This window comes from Macrotis lagotis, chromosome 1 (genome assembly GCF_037893015.1).
Source record: "Macrotis lagotis isolate mMagLag1 chromosome 1, bilby.v1.9.chrom.fasta, whole genome shotgun sequence".
Classification (NCBI taxonomy): domain Eukaryota; kingdom Metazoa; phylum Chordata; class Mammalia; order Peramelemorphia; family Peramelidae; genus Macrotis; species Macrotis lagotis.
The window spans coordinates 357,363,786-357,381,295 of record NC_133658.1 but is presented as its reverse complement, the minus strand read 5'-3'; the positions used below and the strand labels follow the sequence as shown (position 1 = coordinate 357,381,295).

The window sequence follows — 17,510 nt, the reverse complement described above, 5'->3', positions numbered from 1 at the left end:
TAATCTCTCAGGTCCCTTCCAGCTCTAAATCACAATATAATCCTGTGACTTTCTCCTTTGGACAATAAGAGCCATTGAAGCTTCCTAAGCACGGGAGGGATGTGATCAGAATCATAATTTGTAACAGCGTTTTAAGGATTGTAAGGGCAATTTCACATGTCTTATTTGATCTTACACCAACCCCATGAGGAGGTGCTATTAGAGTCAAAATCAAGTGACTTAGCCATAGTCAGTCTTAGCTCTTAAGGATTTGAGGGAGGGATTCAAATTCAGGAGTCTGCTGACTCCAGATCCAGGACTCTTTCCTATACTCATTTGTTGTCTTTTTGTAACAGGTTTAGCTACCAAATATTGGTCCAGAGGTCAGGATGAGGACATCAGAAGTTCACAGTTCTTTCCCTGCTTAGGGCCTGATGCCTCTGAAGTCCGGATGCCTGGGCTTTAGCAAGGGCTAGCCAGCAGGAAGATTGAGTCATCACTCTGTCAGATTCTGGCATCCCTGGACCTCACCCTTTTGGGTGAGCCAGTCACATGGGGCTCCTTTCCTATGTCCTGGGGCTAGGCTTGTTGTGGTCAGTGACAAAGCAACTAGGCATGTCTTTGGCCTAGCCCGAGTCCTAACCCAAGGTTTCCTAGGACTCCCAAGTCCACAGCTTCCTATTGTACCAAGCTGGGCAAACAAACATGGGCCCCAAAGAGGTTCACCAGTCTATCCAGCTCCTACCCACTGACCCTTTTTTTTCCTCCCTCCCTTCCACTTCAGAAAGGGTCCATAGGTATGGGACCCAGAGAGTGGCAAAGGTTAGGGAATCTTGTAGCAAGTGAGAAACTGGAAGTATGAGGGTTTCGGGTTGTGGATTCCTGGACAGAGTGGAAGAATAAAATTTAGAATGGAAAAGAACTTTAGAGGTCAAGTCCCATCCTTTCATTGTACAAATGGGGAAGATAAGACTCAGAGAGAATTTACCTAAGATCATATAGCAAGTTAATGAAAAGCTGGCTCTGAGGGACCTGGTAAAAAAATCAGAATTAAAGTGTCAGGAGACCCAAGTCCTCTAAGTGATTGGAATCCTTAGGGATTTCCCTTTTCTGTTCACTTTGTTCCTTCATAACAAGAGAATTGGACTATGGTCTTTAAAAATCTCTTCCCATCCATTAGCAAATATTCAATAGGTGACAGACATTGTGCTAACTGTGGAGCTTACCTTCTATTTTCCATCTCCAGTTTTGAGGTGCTAGGTTTGCAGGTTGTAGAATTGGACTGCTGGGGAAGGGGTTAAAATTCTACCCAGATTGAAGTTTAAGGGATACCCTTATTCCCAAAACTTAGGAGCCTTCTAATTCCTATTTTTTTTTTTGGTTAGGAACAGTCTTCAGCCTCTCCTTTGCTTCAAACCACCCCAGTTCCTCTTCTTACCCCCTTGAGTTCTTCCACTCTCCCCTTCCTTCCCTTGCATCAAGAAGCTTCTGAACCTTAGTCTTCTAGCCCAGCCCTGAGAAGTACCCTAAAAGCAAGAGGTGTGTAAAATAAAGTATCCATTATTTAGGGTTTCTATCCCATATCCTAAAGCTCTGGAACTTTGGAGGCCACTGTACCTGAGTGAAGTAAGCTGTTCAAATATGAGTGATCCATATGTCTAAAGGGCAACAAAAATGTGCATACCCTTTGATCCAGCAATATCACTACTGGGTCTATACCCTGAAGAGATCATGAAAAAAGGGTAAAAACATCACTTGTACAAAAATATTCATAGCAGCCCTGGTTGTGGTGGCAAAAAATTGGAAATTAAGTGAATGTCCTTCAATTGGGGAATGGCTTAACAAACTGTGATATATGTATGTCATGGAACACTATTGTTCCATTAGAAACCAGATGGGATGGGAATTGAGGGAAGCCTGGAAGGATTTGCATGAACTGATGTTGAATGAGATGAGCAGAACCAGAAAAACATTGTACACCTTAACAGCAACATGGGGGTGATCATCAACCCTGATGGACTTGCTCATCCCTTCAGTGCAACAACCAGGGGCAATTTTGAGTTTACTGCAATGGAGAATACCACCTGTATCCAGAGAAAGAATTATGCAAAGACCATTACTGTCAAAATAGGGGAGGGGAAAGCATTATATTATTATGTAATTTTACTATCTCATACTTTATTTTTCTTCCTTAAGGATATGATTTCTCTCTCATCATTAGATCAATGCATACCATGGAAACAATGTAAAGACTAACAGACTGCCTTCTGTGGGGGGGGGGGAGCAAGAGTGGGGGAAAAAATTGTAAAACTCAAAATAAATAAAATCTTTCTTTAAAAAAAAAAAGTGAGTGATCCAGGTTTGGTTTCTGCTGTTTCTAGCCTTAAATTCTAGGGAGAAGTGAGGGAAGAGTGCCCCTCTTCTTGAACAGAATCTTGGATTGAAGAGTCAAGACCGTATAGACTTTAGGAAGAATCAGAATTTAAAGATGCCTAACCTGGTGTTTGTGAATTAGGTTTTAAAAATCGATTAACGACTTTGATATGTTTTGTTTCCTGTACATTTTATTTTGGACTTCAAAAAATATTGAGGTGATCATTGGTTTCACCAGACTGGCAAAGGGGCCCATAGTACAAAATACTACTGCTAAGAGTTCAACAGCCTTATGCTAGAGATGTTACATTCATCTGTTGCGGGTGAAGGGCCAGGCTGGGAGGACTGGGAGTCAGCCTAAGGACCAGGGCTAAGGGGACCTCTTGGCCAGGGCTCTGTCTCCAGGAGCCTTGAAGCTTCTTTCCTCCTCAGTCTGTGGCCCCTCTGTGCCTTCCCGAGCCCCCCAGGTCTGTCGGGGACCCCAGGAAGGGCTTTGATCAAGAACCTGCGGGGGCCCTGGAGGCCAGCATCACCGGATTTCTCCGAAGGCTCGGGAAGAGCTGATAAAGAGCGGAGGAGGATGGGGGGAGGGGGCCTGGGGGAGGCCGCGGCCCGAGCCGGGGCCCAGGGAGGGGGAGAAGGTGAGCGGGGCCCGCCCGAGTGGGCTCCGTGGGCCGGCGCGGCCGGGCGGGGGGCGGGGAGGCTGCCGGGCCCCAGGCCCCGGGCCGTGACGCGCGGGCGGGCGGGCCCCTTTGTGACGTCACAATCAGCTGTTTGAGCGTTCCAATTTGTGCCGTGAGCCCCGGCGGAGCTGCGGCCAATCCGCCAACCCCCGCCGGGAGCGCTGGAAGCAGAGCCCGCGTCCCCGCCGCCGCCAGCCCCGAGCCGCTGCCCGCCATGCGGCGGCCCCTCTGAGGAGCCCCCGCCGGGACCTGCCGCCGCCGCGGCCGCCGCCCCTCTCCTCCGCCGCAGCCCGGCCCGGCCCGGCCGGCTCCAAGCGGGCTCGCCGCCCGGGGACGAGGAAGCAGCTGCAGGTGAGCGCAGCCCGGCGGCCCCTCTGCGGCCGCAGCCCGGCGCGGGGCTCGGGGGCGCTTTCTCCCGCGGGCCCCCGGGCTAGGGCGCGGGAGGAAGGGGCTCGCGGCCGGCCGCCGGGCCCGGGCCGGGCCGGGGGAGGAGGTGGCCGGGCGGCGCAGGGGCTGCTGCGCAGGGGGCTGCGCGGAGCGCGGCGGCCAGGCCCGGCGGCCGGCCCCGCCTCCTCCCGGCGCGGCGACCCCGGGCTTGCGGGGCCCGGCCCGGCCCCGGTCCTCCCTCTCGGCCCGCGGGCCGCCCTCCCTCCTCCGCGAGGTCCGGCTCCGCTCCCGGGCCTTTGTCTCTCGGCTGCGCCGCTTCGCCAACCGCAGGAGCCCGGAGCCCCGCTGCCCTCTGCCCATTGGCTCCCCGCGGTTGGCCGCCGCGGTTACGTCATCACATTTGCATATGACATTGAGTCGTCACCAAGGCCAGCTCCTCCCCGCCGCTCCGCTCCCCCGGCCCCGGGTGTCCTCTGGTGACCCGCCTGGATCGCAGCTGGATAGAGGCCTGATGGGGCGAGGCCCACGGCCGGACAGGAGGGGCCCGGGAGGGACGGGGGGGTTGTTGGCCTTGGGACCTGGCTCAGAGGGTGCCAATTACTAACCTTGAGGCCCGACACTGGAGTTTAGTGAGTCTGGTCTCTCCCTAGGGCCACCCCGGGCAAGTAATGATGATACGCTGTAGACTTTAAAACTCCTGGGAAATTGAAACCTTTCTGTGGAATCAGAGAAACACAAGCTCAGGGACTCCGGGAGTTGGAAGATTGATGATGCTGGTGCCGTTTCCCCCTAGTCTACCGAGCTCTGACTTTCTCTCCATAGTGGAAAACTTCTCTGGGAATGAGGGAAGTGTGGCATCGGGGGCAGGTAATACAATCCTGGAGCTCATGACCTCTGGGGCAACATTGCCTATCTATGGTCCAGTTGGAGCTGTTGAGGTTTGTATTACTTTTCTCTGCTGGCCCGTTTCCTTCTCTCCTTCTCTCCTTGCCCTTGAAGAGGAGCTAGGTTGTGTGGGCCGGCTGAAAACAAAGCACTCAACCCTCCCGGAGCCGGTCAAGGGGACATTGGGAATGGTATTAGTGGTAAATGTGCCTGATACTTGGCCTGCCCATCCTGCTTGCATTAAAAAAAAAAACACAACACATTGAATTTGAGGTCAGAGTACCTAGATTCCAGGCCAGGCTGAACTACCGGAGCTTTTGGGCAAATTTTTTCCTTCTCCCAATCCTCATTTCCTAGCTGTAAAATGGGGACCCTAAGTCCACCTAGCTTACTAAATTGATAGGGGGTAAGGATCCACAAAGCACCGTAGAACTGTGAGCTGCTGCTATGAAGATCCTCCTTCCTGTCAAAGCAATTGTACTTAGAGGAGACCAGGCAAGCATTTCGTTGAGGGACAGCCCTAGTCTTCAGAGCTGAGATTCAGGGGTCCCATTCCTAGCTGCACTATTGACTCACAGAATCTATTTTGAGCATCTTTTATAATGACTAAAGGGATTTGTCCTCCCTAGGGCTATTTGGGGAAGTTAAAAACAAGGAAGTTGTTTGACAAGTAGGAACCTGTTTTGGTTCAGACACCCCCAGAAAGTGGAGGGATGGGATTGAGTAGAAGCAAGAGGTGTGTAAACATTCCAGTTCCAGACAAGTTGGGTGAAATGGTTCATTGAACCAAATTTACTTTGATCTTCAAATAGGTCACATTATCTTAGGATATCAAAACTAAAGGATATCTTAGAGATCATAATGTCTCTATTACATATGGGAATGGTTTGCCTAAGATCATACAACTAATAAAGATCAGGATCAGAATTAGAACTGTTCTATTGATTATAGATCCAGTGTTTTTCCCATCATACCATGCAGCCCTTTGGACCTCAGAGGTTTTCTCATCATTTCTTGTGGTTCCAAGTCCCTTTTCTTAGACTGAGCTATCCCTGGGATCAACCCTTTCTTGGAAGTGAGAGGGGTTTGGTGTAGGGAATGCATGGTGAGGTAAACTTTTCAGAAACTTACATAGTCTTATATGCCTGGAGAACTGATTGATGTGCTCAGGGTCATATAATCAGTGTCAACAGTAGACTCTGAGCCCAGGTCATTTTGACCCCAAGGCTGGATTTTTGATCCACTGTACAGATTTATCTCAATCTCCTAAAACAGGGAAGTGTTCACACTCTTTAAAGGACAGTGTGGGGATACAAAATACACTGGGCAGAAAATCTGAGTGATTTATTTGATGCTGTCTCAGATCCAGATCTCAGATCTGGACCAAAGACTCTCAATGATATCAAATCAAATAGATAAGAAATTTTATTTAGCTTGTTGTTCAGGGTGGGGAGCAGAATATGTGGGGGGGTATGAGAAGGGGTGGTGGAAGGAGGAAGATACCTGGGACTTGTAATATAGACTGCTTCCCGAGGACCCCACTTTGTGCCTGAAGATTCCTCTCCCTCGAATGAAACCTTGCTCTGCTTTTAGTAGAGAAAAGGGAATGAATTTCTTCATTGTCTTCCTCCTCCTCCCTCCTGGAAATTTCCCCTTTCCTGCTAGTGTTGAAGGTTTATTATTCCAATCCTACACCCCTTTCACTAGGATCTGGGATATTGCTACCTCCTATTCCAGGTCTTGGGGTGCATCCCTAAGTAGACAGAATGGTCCCCAGCTTGACTATAAGATAATGGAGTGGGAGCCCAGGACCTGATTTTTAGCTTTTTCATCCTCAGGTGTCTGTAGGGCCATTGAAGTTGGGCCTTCCACTACTACCTCCCTCACCATGTTGCAGCGCTTCACCAGTCTCTTCTTTAGCACCAGCCCACCCTCTGAGGAGCCTCCCTCCCCCAAAGCCTTCATCTGCCCTGAGGATGAGGAAGAAGTGGATGGATGGCTCATTATTGACTTGCCTGGTAAGTGGCTGGAGAAGATCCTGGATGCTGGTCCAGCACATCCACTGCTACAGTTCCAGTTCCAGTTCCAGTTCAGGATCCACACAAGGGACTCTGTGCTCAAAGAACTGGAGCAGAATTCCTCTGTTCTCATATCCCTCATAATGGGAGGGAATGATGATTAGGAGATATTCCAAAATTCCCTTTCAAGGATTATTCTAAAGTATTCAGGGTTATTGGAGTTTGTGGAGGTCCAACAGAGTAACTTCTCTTAAAAGGAAGGAATACCTCTTATTAGCCCAGAAAAGAGAATAATTACTTTCAGGTAGAAGATCCTAGGGAAGGGGACAGATCTGGGACCTGGGAATACTCCAGACGGGGATGCTAGGCCTCTGACAGGCTGAAGAATGTATTGCTGTTGAGGTCAGAAGGGTCTTTCATAATTCCATTATCCCAGGGGCAGCAGCTGCTTTTAGAGGGGTTGCTTCTTGCTCTAGTCCTAGGGGAATAGGAGTGGACCTGGCCTGAGGAAAAGAGAATTAACTGGAAAGAGTACCAGTTGGGGGAAAAAGAATACTTAATGCTAGTGGACTTTGGTTCTGACTAATTATTCCCTTCTCTTCCCTATCCTACCATGTATCCCTCTGTGTGTGTGTGTGTGTGTGTGTGTGTGTGTGTGTGTGGTCCCCTACCCCTGCTGCTGCCCCACTCCCCTCCCCTCAGATAGTTTTGCTGCTCCACCAAGTCCCAAACCAGCCCCACCCTGCTTGCTGGATGAGAGTTGGTTTGTTACCCCTCCTGCCTGTTTCACTGCAGAGGGGCCAGAGCTGGGGCCTGCCCACCTGGAGAGCAGCCCCTTGGAGGACCTGCTCATAGAACACCCCAGTATGTCTGTCTATGTCACTGGCAGTACCATCGTCCTGGAGCCTGGGCCTGATCCAACCCTGACCCCACCCCGGAGCCCACCTCCAGCCAGAACTGGCCACCGGTGAGCCTGAGAGACAAGGATAGGGAAGGAAGAATCTAGAATGAGACAAGAATAAGGAGCAGGGCAAAGGCCTAGGCCACAGAAGGGACTGGGGGAGCCAAATTGATTTGAGAACACTGATGGAAAAGATCAGTCAGGCTTGGTAGGTGCAGCCCCCTACCAGAGGGCCTACAGAAACTGAGCCCTTAGGTTGTCCAGAGGCAGAACTGTACACAAGGCAGCATTCTCTATTACACTGATGTCACTAGGGTCCTGAGGTTGGGTCATTTACATTTTATAGACATGTAGTGATAGAAAAGGGGGCGATTATGTTTTTCTGAGGGGATTGGGGGTTCACTATGGCATTTCTGCTCTGGAGCTGTGATGATGATTAGAATCATCACTGTCCCTGGAAGATCATAGTCAAAGGATGGAAGCATGTCAAGCTAGGAAGTACTGGTGGCCCCTAGGCTAGAGAAAAATTCTGTATGAGATGGATTTTGGCTCTGCCAGGAAAGGCCAAGAATAGTAGATTCACTGGTGATGTGGGAAGGACCTTTGAGGTGAGGATAAAAATAGTCTAAGTGAGGCTTAACTTTGTGCATGTGTGTGAGAGAGAGAGAGAGAGAGAGATAGATGGAGAGATGGATGGACTTTTAGTTCATGGATCTTTTTTTTTCTTTTGGTTTTTGCAAGACATTGGGGTTAAGTAACTTGCCCAAGGTCACAGCTAAGTAAGTATTAAATGTCTGAGATTAGATTGGAACTCAGGTCCTCCTGACTCTAGCCAAGGCCAGTGATCTATCCAAACACCTAGCTGCCCCCATAGATCTATTTTTTTTTTTCCAAGTTCAGACTTTATGTTGAGAACTCCTGATCTAAGCAAGACTCTGGTCCTTCAGTGAGCTCAGCTTGAGGGGGAGGATATTAAGTAAGGCTGGAGAAGCATCCTGTGTGTGGGGGGGGACTATGAATGGAAGGAACTTTCATGTTAGATAAATTTGTGTAGGAGAAAATGGAGGCAGGGAAGTTAAGTGCTAAGAGTCCAAGCAGGAAATGATGAAGCCAGTGTCTAGACTGGCAATGGAAAGGACACTGCAAATCAAGTGCCTGGAATTAGGGGTCAGGCAAGATGGGGATTTTAGGAGATACTGGGGTTATGGGCAGTGGAGATGGGCCTCCTCCAAGACCAACTCTGAGCTTACCTTATGCCTCCTCTTTCTAAGGGAGGTCATGCAATCCCGACGGGAGCCAGACCCCAGGCACCACACAGCCTCGATGCCCCCTCGGACAGCAGTACTGGAAAAGACCAGTCAGGCCCGGTGGGTGCAGCGAGCCCGCCAGAGGGCTGACAGACAGAGGCTGAGTCCTAAGGTTGTCCAGCGGCAGAATCGTGTTCGAGAGCGCCACCCCCGCCGGTCTAAGCACCAGGGCAGCTTTCTCCACCAGCCGTGCCAGCGCCAGTTCAATTACTGACGCCATTGAGGTTGCCTGTCTGCCCATTCTGGGCTGCTCCACTCTACACTGCTCTCAAATAAACCTCTCACCAGCCTCCCTCCCCCTCCCCACAGACACTACCCCTCACCCATTTATTCTCACCAGCCTGCTCCTGCCACCTGTTCTGGACCTAAGTGGTGACCTCCACATGCTCCATGGACCTGTTGGCCAAGGCTGTGCTTCCCCAAGGCAGCCTCTACCCAAGGAGAGCCTAGAGGGGAGAGAGGTGTTGCTAGCCATCCCTGTGAGGTAAATGCCTGCCTCTGATCATTCCCCTGTCCAGAGATGCCAACCCCATACTTTGGATCTCTGCCTACCCCGACCTGATTAATCCCATTCCCTACCTTCAAATTCTGTCTTGTGAATTCTGAATCCCCTTCTTCATCCCCCCAACCTTGACCTCCCTGAATTCTCTACATCTTATTCCACCCACAAACATACAAAACACTATTTCTAATACAACTCTGCCCCTCCCTAACCTCCCTCCTAGGATATCTGTCAGTGAGTGATAGAAGTGTGACTTTTCTATGGCTCCCTGATAAGTCTTGGCAACTAGGTTGCAATACCCTAAGGCTCAGTTCCTACTGTCTGTACCCTAGGATATATACTCCTTAGAGCGGGCCCAGGCCTCTGAAGGTAAAGTATGTTGGTGAGGGCTGTGAGACGTGAAACTTGAGAGTGAAAGAATGGAGGGATTCAGATAGGTATAGAAAATCAAGCGATAAACATGAGAAAGATAAGTCAGGAGAAGCAACTCTGGAGGAGGGAATCCCTGAGCACAGAAAAACTGAATTTTTACTAGCTAAGTGACCTGCCACCCTGGCTCAGAAGACTTGCTTTGTTACAAATAGGTGGTTTCTTCAGACTGATGCCACCACACAACCATGCATCGAAGGGATCTAGGAGACCCTGTGAAGCCTGGGCTAGCAGTTTTCCTAGGGGTGGAGGGGCTTTCTAGGGACTGGGTTGAGAGCAATGAAAAGCTTAACTTTTAGCCCCAGTCTCAGCCCGATGCTTTTAATGACAAGGCTGACCAATTAACTTCCTGCCCCAACACCAAAGTTCTGTGCTTTGCATTATGTCTCATCCACCCTAAAGCTAGGGAGAATCCTCTTTGCTTTAGGGTAGACAGATCTTTTGGTGGTCTCAAGCCTTCCTGTGTTGACTATTTAGATTCAGGACTTGGAAAAAGGGCAGAAGCACCACCTCTGGCCCTTTTACTGCCCCCTCCCTATTCTGAGGTTTTTATCCCTAGAGAACTAGAGCTATTAGTATCAATCTTTACTGAGGTTCCCTATCTCCTTTTCACCTGCAGAAAACATGACTTTTTCCCCTTGGAGGGGTATGGGAGTGGGAGAGGTCCCCAAACTATAGCAGGCCTGGGACTTAAGCAGCTACCCCTTTTAATGCTGTGGGCTGTGAATTCTGGGCTTAGAAACCAGCAACTATCCCCTTACAATGCCCTGAATTGCTCCTGTTTCTAGATGTCATTTTTCCTGTCTCTTCATCTTGATTTATTTCTTATACTAGTTCTGTCTCTTGAAACATTCAAGGATTTTTCTTTCTTGACATAAGTCATCCTACCCCTTTTCTCATTACTTGGCCCTGGCTCTGTAGCCAGAATACAATATGGCTGGCTTCCTGAGTCTAGGTGCTTCTGGCTTCATAGCTATGTGGGCAGAGGCCCCTCAGTCCCAAGGAACAAACCAAATTATTTTTTAGAAATTAAAACAAGACATTTTAAAAAATACATTCAGCTTGCTCAGAAGTCAGTGATTAATATCACACATACCCTGTCCCTTCTAAGGTTACCTCATTCCCTCTTTCAAGCGTCTTTCTCCCCAAAACCCCACTTTAGTCATCTAACACCCAGCTATGGGGGCTTTCCTAACAGTTGAAATTTTCAAAGTTCCCATCATTTCTTTTCCAGTGCCAGGAATCTGGGTTCGGCTTCTAGTAGCTACATAATGGGGACTGGAGTGAGGGAAGTCTGGAGAGCAGGAGCCACCAATCCTCCTAATCCTTGCTTGCCCCTTTTTAATGCCTCTCTTTCCTTCAAGGCTCCTTGAAGTCTTTGAACCCGAGGATCAACACAAACTGATCTTAAGACTTTTCTACCATCCCCTAGACACTGTAGCATCTGAGTGTGGCAATATTTCACATCTAGATTTTTAAGACCGGACACCACTCCGTCCCATTTGTTCGACTACAGAGCCACCAGATCTTTTCATGCTATATGGACTGTGTATGTGCCTTTCACCCTTAGCATGGTTCAGGGTTTTACAAACCATAGAACTTGAAAAAATTAAGGAACCAGGATTCATGAAGTCCTATGCAACTTAAGACAGGGAGTCAGTGTCTGCAGTGACAACTGTTTGAGATAGTGGGGAAATGACCAGTTTGTATTAGCTAGACATCAGTATAACCAGCACTTCAACAAAATTGTGTGTATGTGTGTGCGCGCGCATGAGTGTTTGTTGGGGGAGATGCCCATCTTTTTGTTCTAAGGGTTTGTTTCTCAAGAGTAATAAGCACTGTTCACAAGGGCAGCATCACTTGTTTCCTATTGAGTCTTGAGAGCATGAACCTGCCCTTCTCTTGCCCCAAGTATCACTACCTGGCCCCTTGCTCCCCACTCTTGTCCAAGAGGGCCACTGTGTGTGTGTTTACCTGTACAGTTGTGACCAGTTTTAAGCATATGTGTGCAACCAGGAATCCACCAATCCACCCCTTAGACAGAGCGCCGCCTCTCCTCTCTCAGAGGGCATCACTGCCCCCCCCCAGGTGCTCCAGATCTTGAATGCCTTATTAAATCCACATGGCTTTGAACTAGGGGGCTTAATGCAGACAAACCACCCATTTTCTGATACCTTTGACTGTAGCCCTGCCACCTGGTTCCAAACAAAGTTAACAAGCTGTGTCTCTGTCACATGCTGAGCCCAGACTGTAGGAGGAACCTACCTTAGGATGTGTAAAATGTGTGTTGGTGGACTCAAGGATGCAACCACCTTGACTCTGTCATGGTGAGTGTGTATGTGTGTGTGTGCGTGTAACAGGACTCTTGAGTGTTAGACCGTAACGCTATTCCTCTGTGGGGGAAAAAAAATTAATATAAAGGAAAACACAAGAAATAAAAATCTATTTAAAGCATAAACTGAAGTTGAATTATCTTGGATTTGGGGTGCACCAGGGGACAATGGGCAGAAGAGTGATATATGGTGGGTGCACCCTTGGATAAAACCACATTCCTATTCCACTTTTGTTCCCTAATGGATAAGGATGCTGAGGGCTACTGGCATCTTAAAAGGCCAAGGCAAATGAGTGGCTGTCAGCCTGGTGCTTTTTCCTTGGCCCTAAAAAAAAAAAATCATCCCCATTCTAGCCTGCTCTGTTCTAAGTGGTGTAAACCCGAGAGTCAAAATATTCATAGGCAGAAGGGCTTACTTAAAAGGAAATGAGCATAGAGACATGACACCATCTTGGAGGAACTCTTCTGCAGGGCCTAGATGGTTTAGCTGAAGAATGGGGGAAGCCCTATTGGGCCTTCAAATACAACTCCAATTACCTCCTGGACAGGATGCTGATCAGGATACTCTCTAGGAACAGTGATCCTCCAATGTCAGGAGCACAAATGAACAAAGGTCTATAGACCTAAAGCTGAAGTTTCAGGAATAGAGCAAAGTAGGGAAGAGAAAGGCTCTCTTGGGTTACCCAGAACTTCTAAAAAGCCTGTGTCCCATGTACAGCAAGTATCCTATCCTCATACCTCAAATCTCCTTTTACCTCAGGAGATGACAGGAATAGGGGAGTATAGTTAATTATATAGTGCCTACTATTTTAAAATTATCTCATTTGATACCACATCCATGGGAGAGAGGTATTATTACCCTTATTTTGCAGATGAGGAAACTGAAGCAAAGAGATGAAGTGACTTGCCCAGGATCAGAGTTGGTGTCTGAGACCGGATTTGAAGTCAGGTCTTCTTGACTCCATGGCACTCTATCTACTGAGCTACCTAGATGACCAAGAATATATCTTAAGGACTTGTGGAAAGGATGGCTTATGCTCCACATCTAAAATGAATAAAAAATTCTATACTTAGGGTGACAGATTTAGAACTGGAAGGCATCCTCGAGCTCACTTCATCCTGGATTTGCAGTTAGAAACTGGTTTTGTTTTGTTTTTTTTGTTTTGTTTTTTAGGTTTTTGCAAGGCAGATGGCGTTAAGTGGCTTGCCCAAAGCCACACAGCTAGGGAATTAAGTGTCTGAGGTACTCCTGACTCCAAGGCCGGTGCTTTATCCACTAGGCCACCTAACCACCCCTAGAAACTGGTTTTGAATTCCATTTCTACCCCTTCTTCCTATTTAACCTTTGATAAATCTCGTATCACATCCCTCTGTAAATTGAGTGAATTGGATTAGCTAACTTCTGAGGCTACTTTCAGTTCTCCATCTCTTATCTCTCACTTTAAAGATGAGAAAAACTTGCCCTTTCCTTAGAGGAGGCTCCACTATTGCTATTTGACCCTTCGTGGTCTAAAACAAAGACATTTATTTAGAGCACTTGGAATTCCACATTATACAAACCCTTAGATTCTCTTTATTCACTGGTCCATTTTTCTACAACAAATATGTCTGAAATCATCTCTAATAAAATTATTTACAACATTTCCAAGGAGAGGGATTATTTCTGCCCCCATTACAGCTATTCACAGAGTACTTCCACTGAACAAGACATCACCAGCTACCTAAGAACAGCCACTGTGTCTGCTAATTTGCTTAGGAAACAAATGTAAAATCTAGACATTTACAACAGTAGGTTGTCATTCCTCACAAGAGACAACAATTTTTTTGGAAAACTTGAACTCCATCTTGCCACCACAAATGGTTTATCAACCCTGCCTTTCTTGCTGTCCATTTAATCAAGAGGCTGCGTGGTTTAAGAGAGGGACAGAATTATTAAAATGACTAACTGTACAGAAATTGTCATGTTTGTTTTAAAAAATCATAGGTCAAAATTGCTTTTTGTAAAATTCACACACATTTACAAGTCTCAAGTTGCCTGAAGTGATTTACTTGGATTTCCTTCGTTTGGACTGCATCACGCTGGCGGCAGGCTCTGTGAGAAAGAAAGACGAGGTATGATTTAGGACACATGACTTGGCTTCACTTTTCTATTAATCTTTGGTAAGTTCTACAGTGATATGCATTCCTGACTAAAGATCCTATAAGAGTGAGAGCTGAGCAGCAAAGAAGGATCTCCTCAGATTGCATTATTATATAAAATTCTCAGGGTCAACTACTGATCAGCCAGCAGAGTAGAGGCAATAGGATCAGAGATTCATTTCAATTTAACGTTAACAGTTAAGCATCAGGTAGCTAGGTGGCACAGTCAATAGAACACCGGCTCTGGAGTCAGGAGGACCTGAGTTCAAATCCAGCCTTGGACACTTAATAATTGCCTAGCTGTGTGACCTTGGGCAAGTCACTTAACCCCACTGCCTTGCAAAAACCTCAAAAAATAAAAATAAAAAAATAAAGTTAAGCATCCACTAGCTACAGCATTAAACTTAGGTGTTAGGAGAGAAAGATTCTGGAAAAAAATAATCTCTACCTTTATGGAGGATATGTTCTAATTAGGACAATATGACATACATACATGTAAGAACATTCACAGAAATGGAGGAAGTGAATGGGATGGCAGAGCCTCCAGTTGCTGGCTGTTGGTGAGGCTGTGTGTCTTTGGGGTGCCTTTGGGGAAGGACAGCAGGCAGAGAGACACACCCACACAGACACGCAGACACACCCACACCCCGCCACACACACAGCAACACAGACCCTCAGGAGAAACACTGAGCTCTTCTGGAGTCCCAGAGGATTTTCTGGGTGGATGAGTGACCTGCCAACAGATTAGTAAAAAGCCTTAACAGGAATAACAATAGCTACAGCCAGCATCACTATTACTACCTCTACAGAGTTAACTGAGTGACTGCTATTACCAAACCCTGCAGCAGTTTCAAGTCAATCGCACTCCCTTCAACTGGTTAATGCCTGGAGTGATCCTGGATGTGTTCTTTTGGAAAATTCTGAATTTAAATACCAATAAAATATCCATTTCCATGTACATAATAGAAATAAAGTATTGTACATGATACTGCAAGTTACAGCTTACTTTTCTTTTTAAAATATAAAATAAATTCAACATGAAACTTTCAAAACAGTCCTATTTGTGTTTCTTTCTGGACTCTTCTGCACATTAAAAAAATGCTCCAATGAGCCACTTTTCTTTGTCTCTTCTTACTTTCTTTTTCACGGTCTACCTTTCCCCTAGTTTTCCTAATACTTCTAACTCTCTAATCTCCAAATTGAAGGGAAAAAAAGGAAAAAGCAACACCCTTATAACAAATACGACACATATTCTGTGTAGTGGTTCTTGCTCCAGACTGCTCTGGCTCACATTTTCCTGTAAAGCATTCTATCTTTCCTTACACTTCTTGATTTTTTTGATTCCAGATGAGCAAAGACCAGGAAGATCTCAACACCCCAGTGTGGCTTCCAGTGTTGGCCACTTACAATGTTTATCTTTCTTCTGGTCTTAAAGGCGTTGGAAGCAAAAATAGCCCAGAGACTTCAAGCATGTACATGAGGGCTAATAATGAGGAAAGGAAAAAGGGAGAAGTATTTTAGAATCTTCTGTTCACAATCTAGATTCTGTCCTTTGAAACATTGACAATCTCTTGTTCCTTCTTTTCTGCCTAAAATATAGCTGTCTATAGTGCTCTACTCTTACTAACTAGGGTCTGTGGTGGAAGGAAATTTGTATTTCCTTTGAAGTGTTTATGGAAAATTGAGGGAAGATAAAAATGGCAGCTCTCCTTAAAGTTCTTTTTGTTTTGTTTTGTTTTTGCTAGGCAATGGGGTTAAGTGGTTTGCCCAAGGCCACACAGCTAGGTAATTAATAAGTGTCTGAGGCTGGATTTGAACTCAGGTACTCCTGACTCCAGGGCCCATGCTCTATCCACTGCACTACCTAGCCACCCCTCTCCTTAAATTTCTACCCTCTTCAATATGCCTGCTTATTTCCTCTTTTTTTTTATTATTATTATAAAATCAATGGCTAGAGAATGGGCCATAATACATGCCACACAAGTCACCTGCTCTCAGGACAATGATATGCTGGGGGCACAGGTTGACAGTTCATAGTAGGTGAGCCAAAGGCCTAGGAATCAAACCTCCCTAGGTCTGCACAATTCTCTAATGTGGGAGGCTGGCACCTAGCTTACATTTCTATTTGTTGTTTTTGCAAGGCATTGGGGTTAAGTGGTTTGCCCAAGGTCACACAGCTAAGCAAGTATTAAGTGTCTGAGGCCAGATTTGAACTCAGGTCCCCTTGACTCTGGGGGCTAGTGCTGTAACCACTGCACTACCTAGCTGCCCCCTATTGCTTATATTTTTAACCAACTGAGAGCTACCTAGTCAGGAACAGACGAGATCAAACAAAGGCAGCGCTGCAAAGGTTACATACTTTGGTGAGGGAATTCTCCTGAATTCTTTGCTCACCTATGGAAGCACTCAGATAAACTAAAGCCCAGAAACACTGATGACCTATAACATCTCTGTCTAGTTTGGACTAACCTTAATGAGGCTAAATTTCTCAGTAGGTTAAGAAAGTTTATTAAGAATGGCAGCCCTTGCTTATAAGGGAAGCTTACTTGATTAATCACTACACACGTGCTTTTTTTCATACCATTTCCTAAACTAGAATTCCATCTATCTCCCTGAAGCCTGTTAATATCCTGTCTATCCTACAAATATTAACTCAAACATGACACTATTTCTGAAATCTCCAAGTTGGAAATGATCTTTTCTTCTTAGAATTCATGTACCATTTTGCCTATTTTGTTTTTATACACTTGTACTATCTATCTAATATGTATTATATCAGTATTTGGGTGTCAGGCATATCCTGCTACTATAGTATAAGCACAATGAAGCTAAGGACCAAGTCTTAGTCATCTTCACATCTTCCTAGGATATAACATAACGCTTAGCACATACTAAGTACTCTGCAAATATTTAAGTTTAATTATAGTGGCTTCTCTTCAAGATCAGCTATTTTACGTTCAAAGAATAAGTACTTCAGGAAGGGAGACTCTTCAAGATACATAGAACAAGGTATGAGTCTCCACCCAACTACAAAGTGTTTCTGTTCCCTCTCTACTTCCACCTTATACTTATACTACAGTTTCTAAAATAGCACCATGCAGTCTTGTCTACCTCTAAACAATATGCTACATAATGATGGAACTTCCAAATTCATTTCACTCTTAGGGGTGCCTAACAGACAAAGCACTTTGGTAGTAATGAGGCTATTCTTTTTCTTGTCCTGCTCTCCTTCATGTAGGTTCATAATGAGGCCCACCTTTTGAAGTGCTAGAAGCTGAGGCTGGCCGAGAAGATCGTTTGCGCTGCCCATTTTCCCCACTCTCTGGGGCAGTGGTGGGTTCCTCAGCTCTTGAGTTTCTCCGGCTTGGAGTTTTAGATTTCTCCCCTGTCTCCTTGGGCTCATTGCTAGAGGAAGTATGAAAGCACAGAATTTCTAGTGAGGGACACATATTCAGGTACAGAATTAGGAAAAGGCACAAGCAGAAGATGGAAACAGGATGCAAGTGTTGAAGGAGTAGATTAGAAGAAAAAGTTCCAAAACAGAGGCTAAATGGCAAAAGGGTATACTATCTCAC

General features: G+C 46.4%; 2 protein-coding genes across 13 annotated transcripts in view; one reads left to right on the top strand and one right to left on the bottom strand.

Moving 5' to 3' along the window:
• Window positions 1-3,163: 3,163 nt before the first annotated feature.
• TP53INP2 (tumor protein p53 inducible nuclear protein 2) lies at window positions 3,164-11,922 on the top strand. 6 transcript variants are annotated; one of them, XM_074212113.1, is made up of 4 exons: window positions 3,164-3,386; window positions 6,146-6,325; window positions 7,028-7,292; window positions 8,498-11,922. In XM_074212113.1, exons 2-4 carry the CDS (start codon window positions 6,196-6,198, stop codon window positions 8,745-8,747), a joined length of 645 nt encoding a protein of 214 aa, XP_074068214.1. In that variant the 5' UTR covers window positions 3,164-3,386; window positions 6,146-6,195; the 3' UTR covers window positions 8,748-11,922. The 6 variants fall into 6 exon arrangements, with proteins under 6 accessions (XP_074068214.1, XP_074068212.1, XP_074068216.1 ...); XM_074212111.1 differs by lacking the exon at window positions 3,164-3,386 and adding an exon at window positions 3,869-4,289 and having other exon boundaries at window positions 7,121-7,292; XM_074212115.1 differs by lacking the exon at window positions 3,164-3,386 and adding an exon at window positions 3,872-4,051.
• Window positions 8,837-17,510, bottom strand: part of NCOA6 (nuclear receptor coactivator 6) — a 78,871-nt gene continuing 70,197 nt past the window's right edge. For 5 of the 7 annotated variants that reach the window (XM_074212105.1, XM_074212106.1, XM_074212103.1 and 2 more), the window contains 2 exons: window positions 17,192-17,340; window positions 8,846-13,888 (listed from right to left, as the gene is read on the bottom strand). In XM_074212105.1, the coding sequence (XP_074068206.1) occupies window positions 13,842-13,888; window positions 17,192-17,340 (196 nt within the window). In that variant the 3' untranslated portion in view covers window positions 8,846-13,841. Of the gene's footprint in view, window positions 13,889-17,191; window positions 17,341-17,510 lie in introns of all 7 variants that reach the window. The other 2 variants (XM_074212109.1, XM_074212108.1) reach the window with 2 other exon arrangements.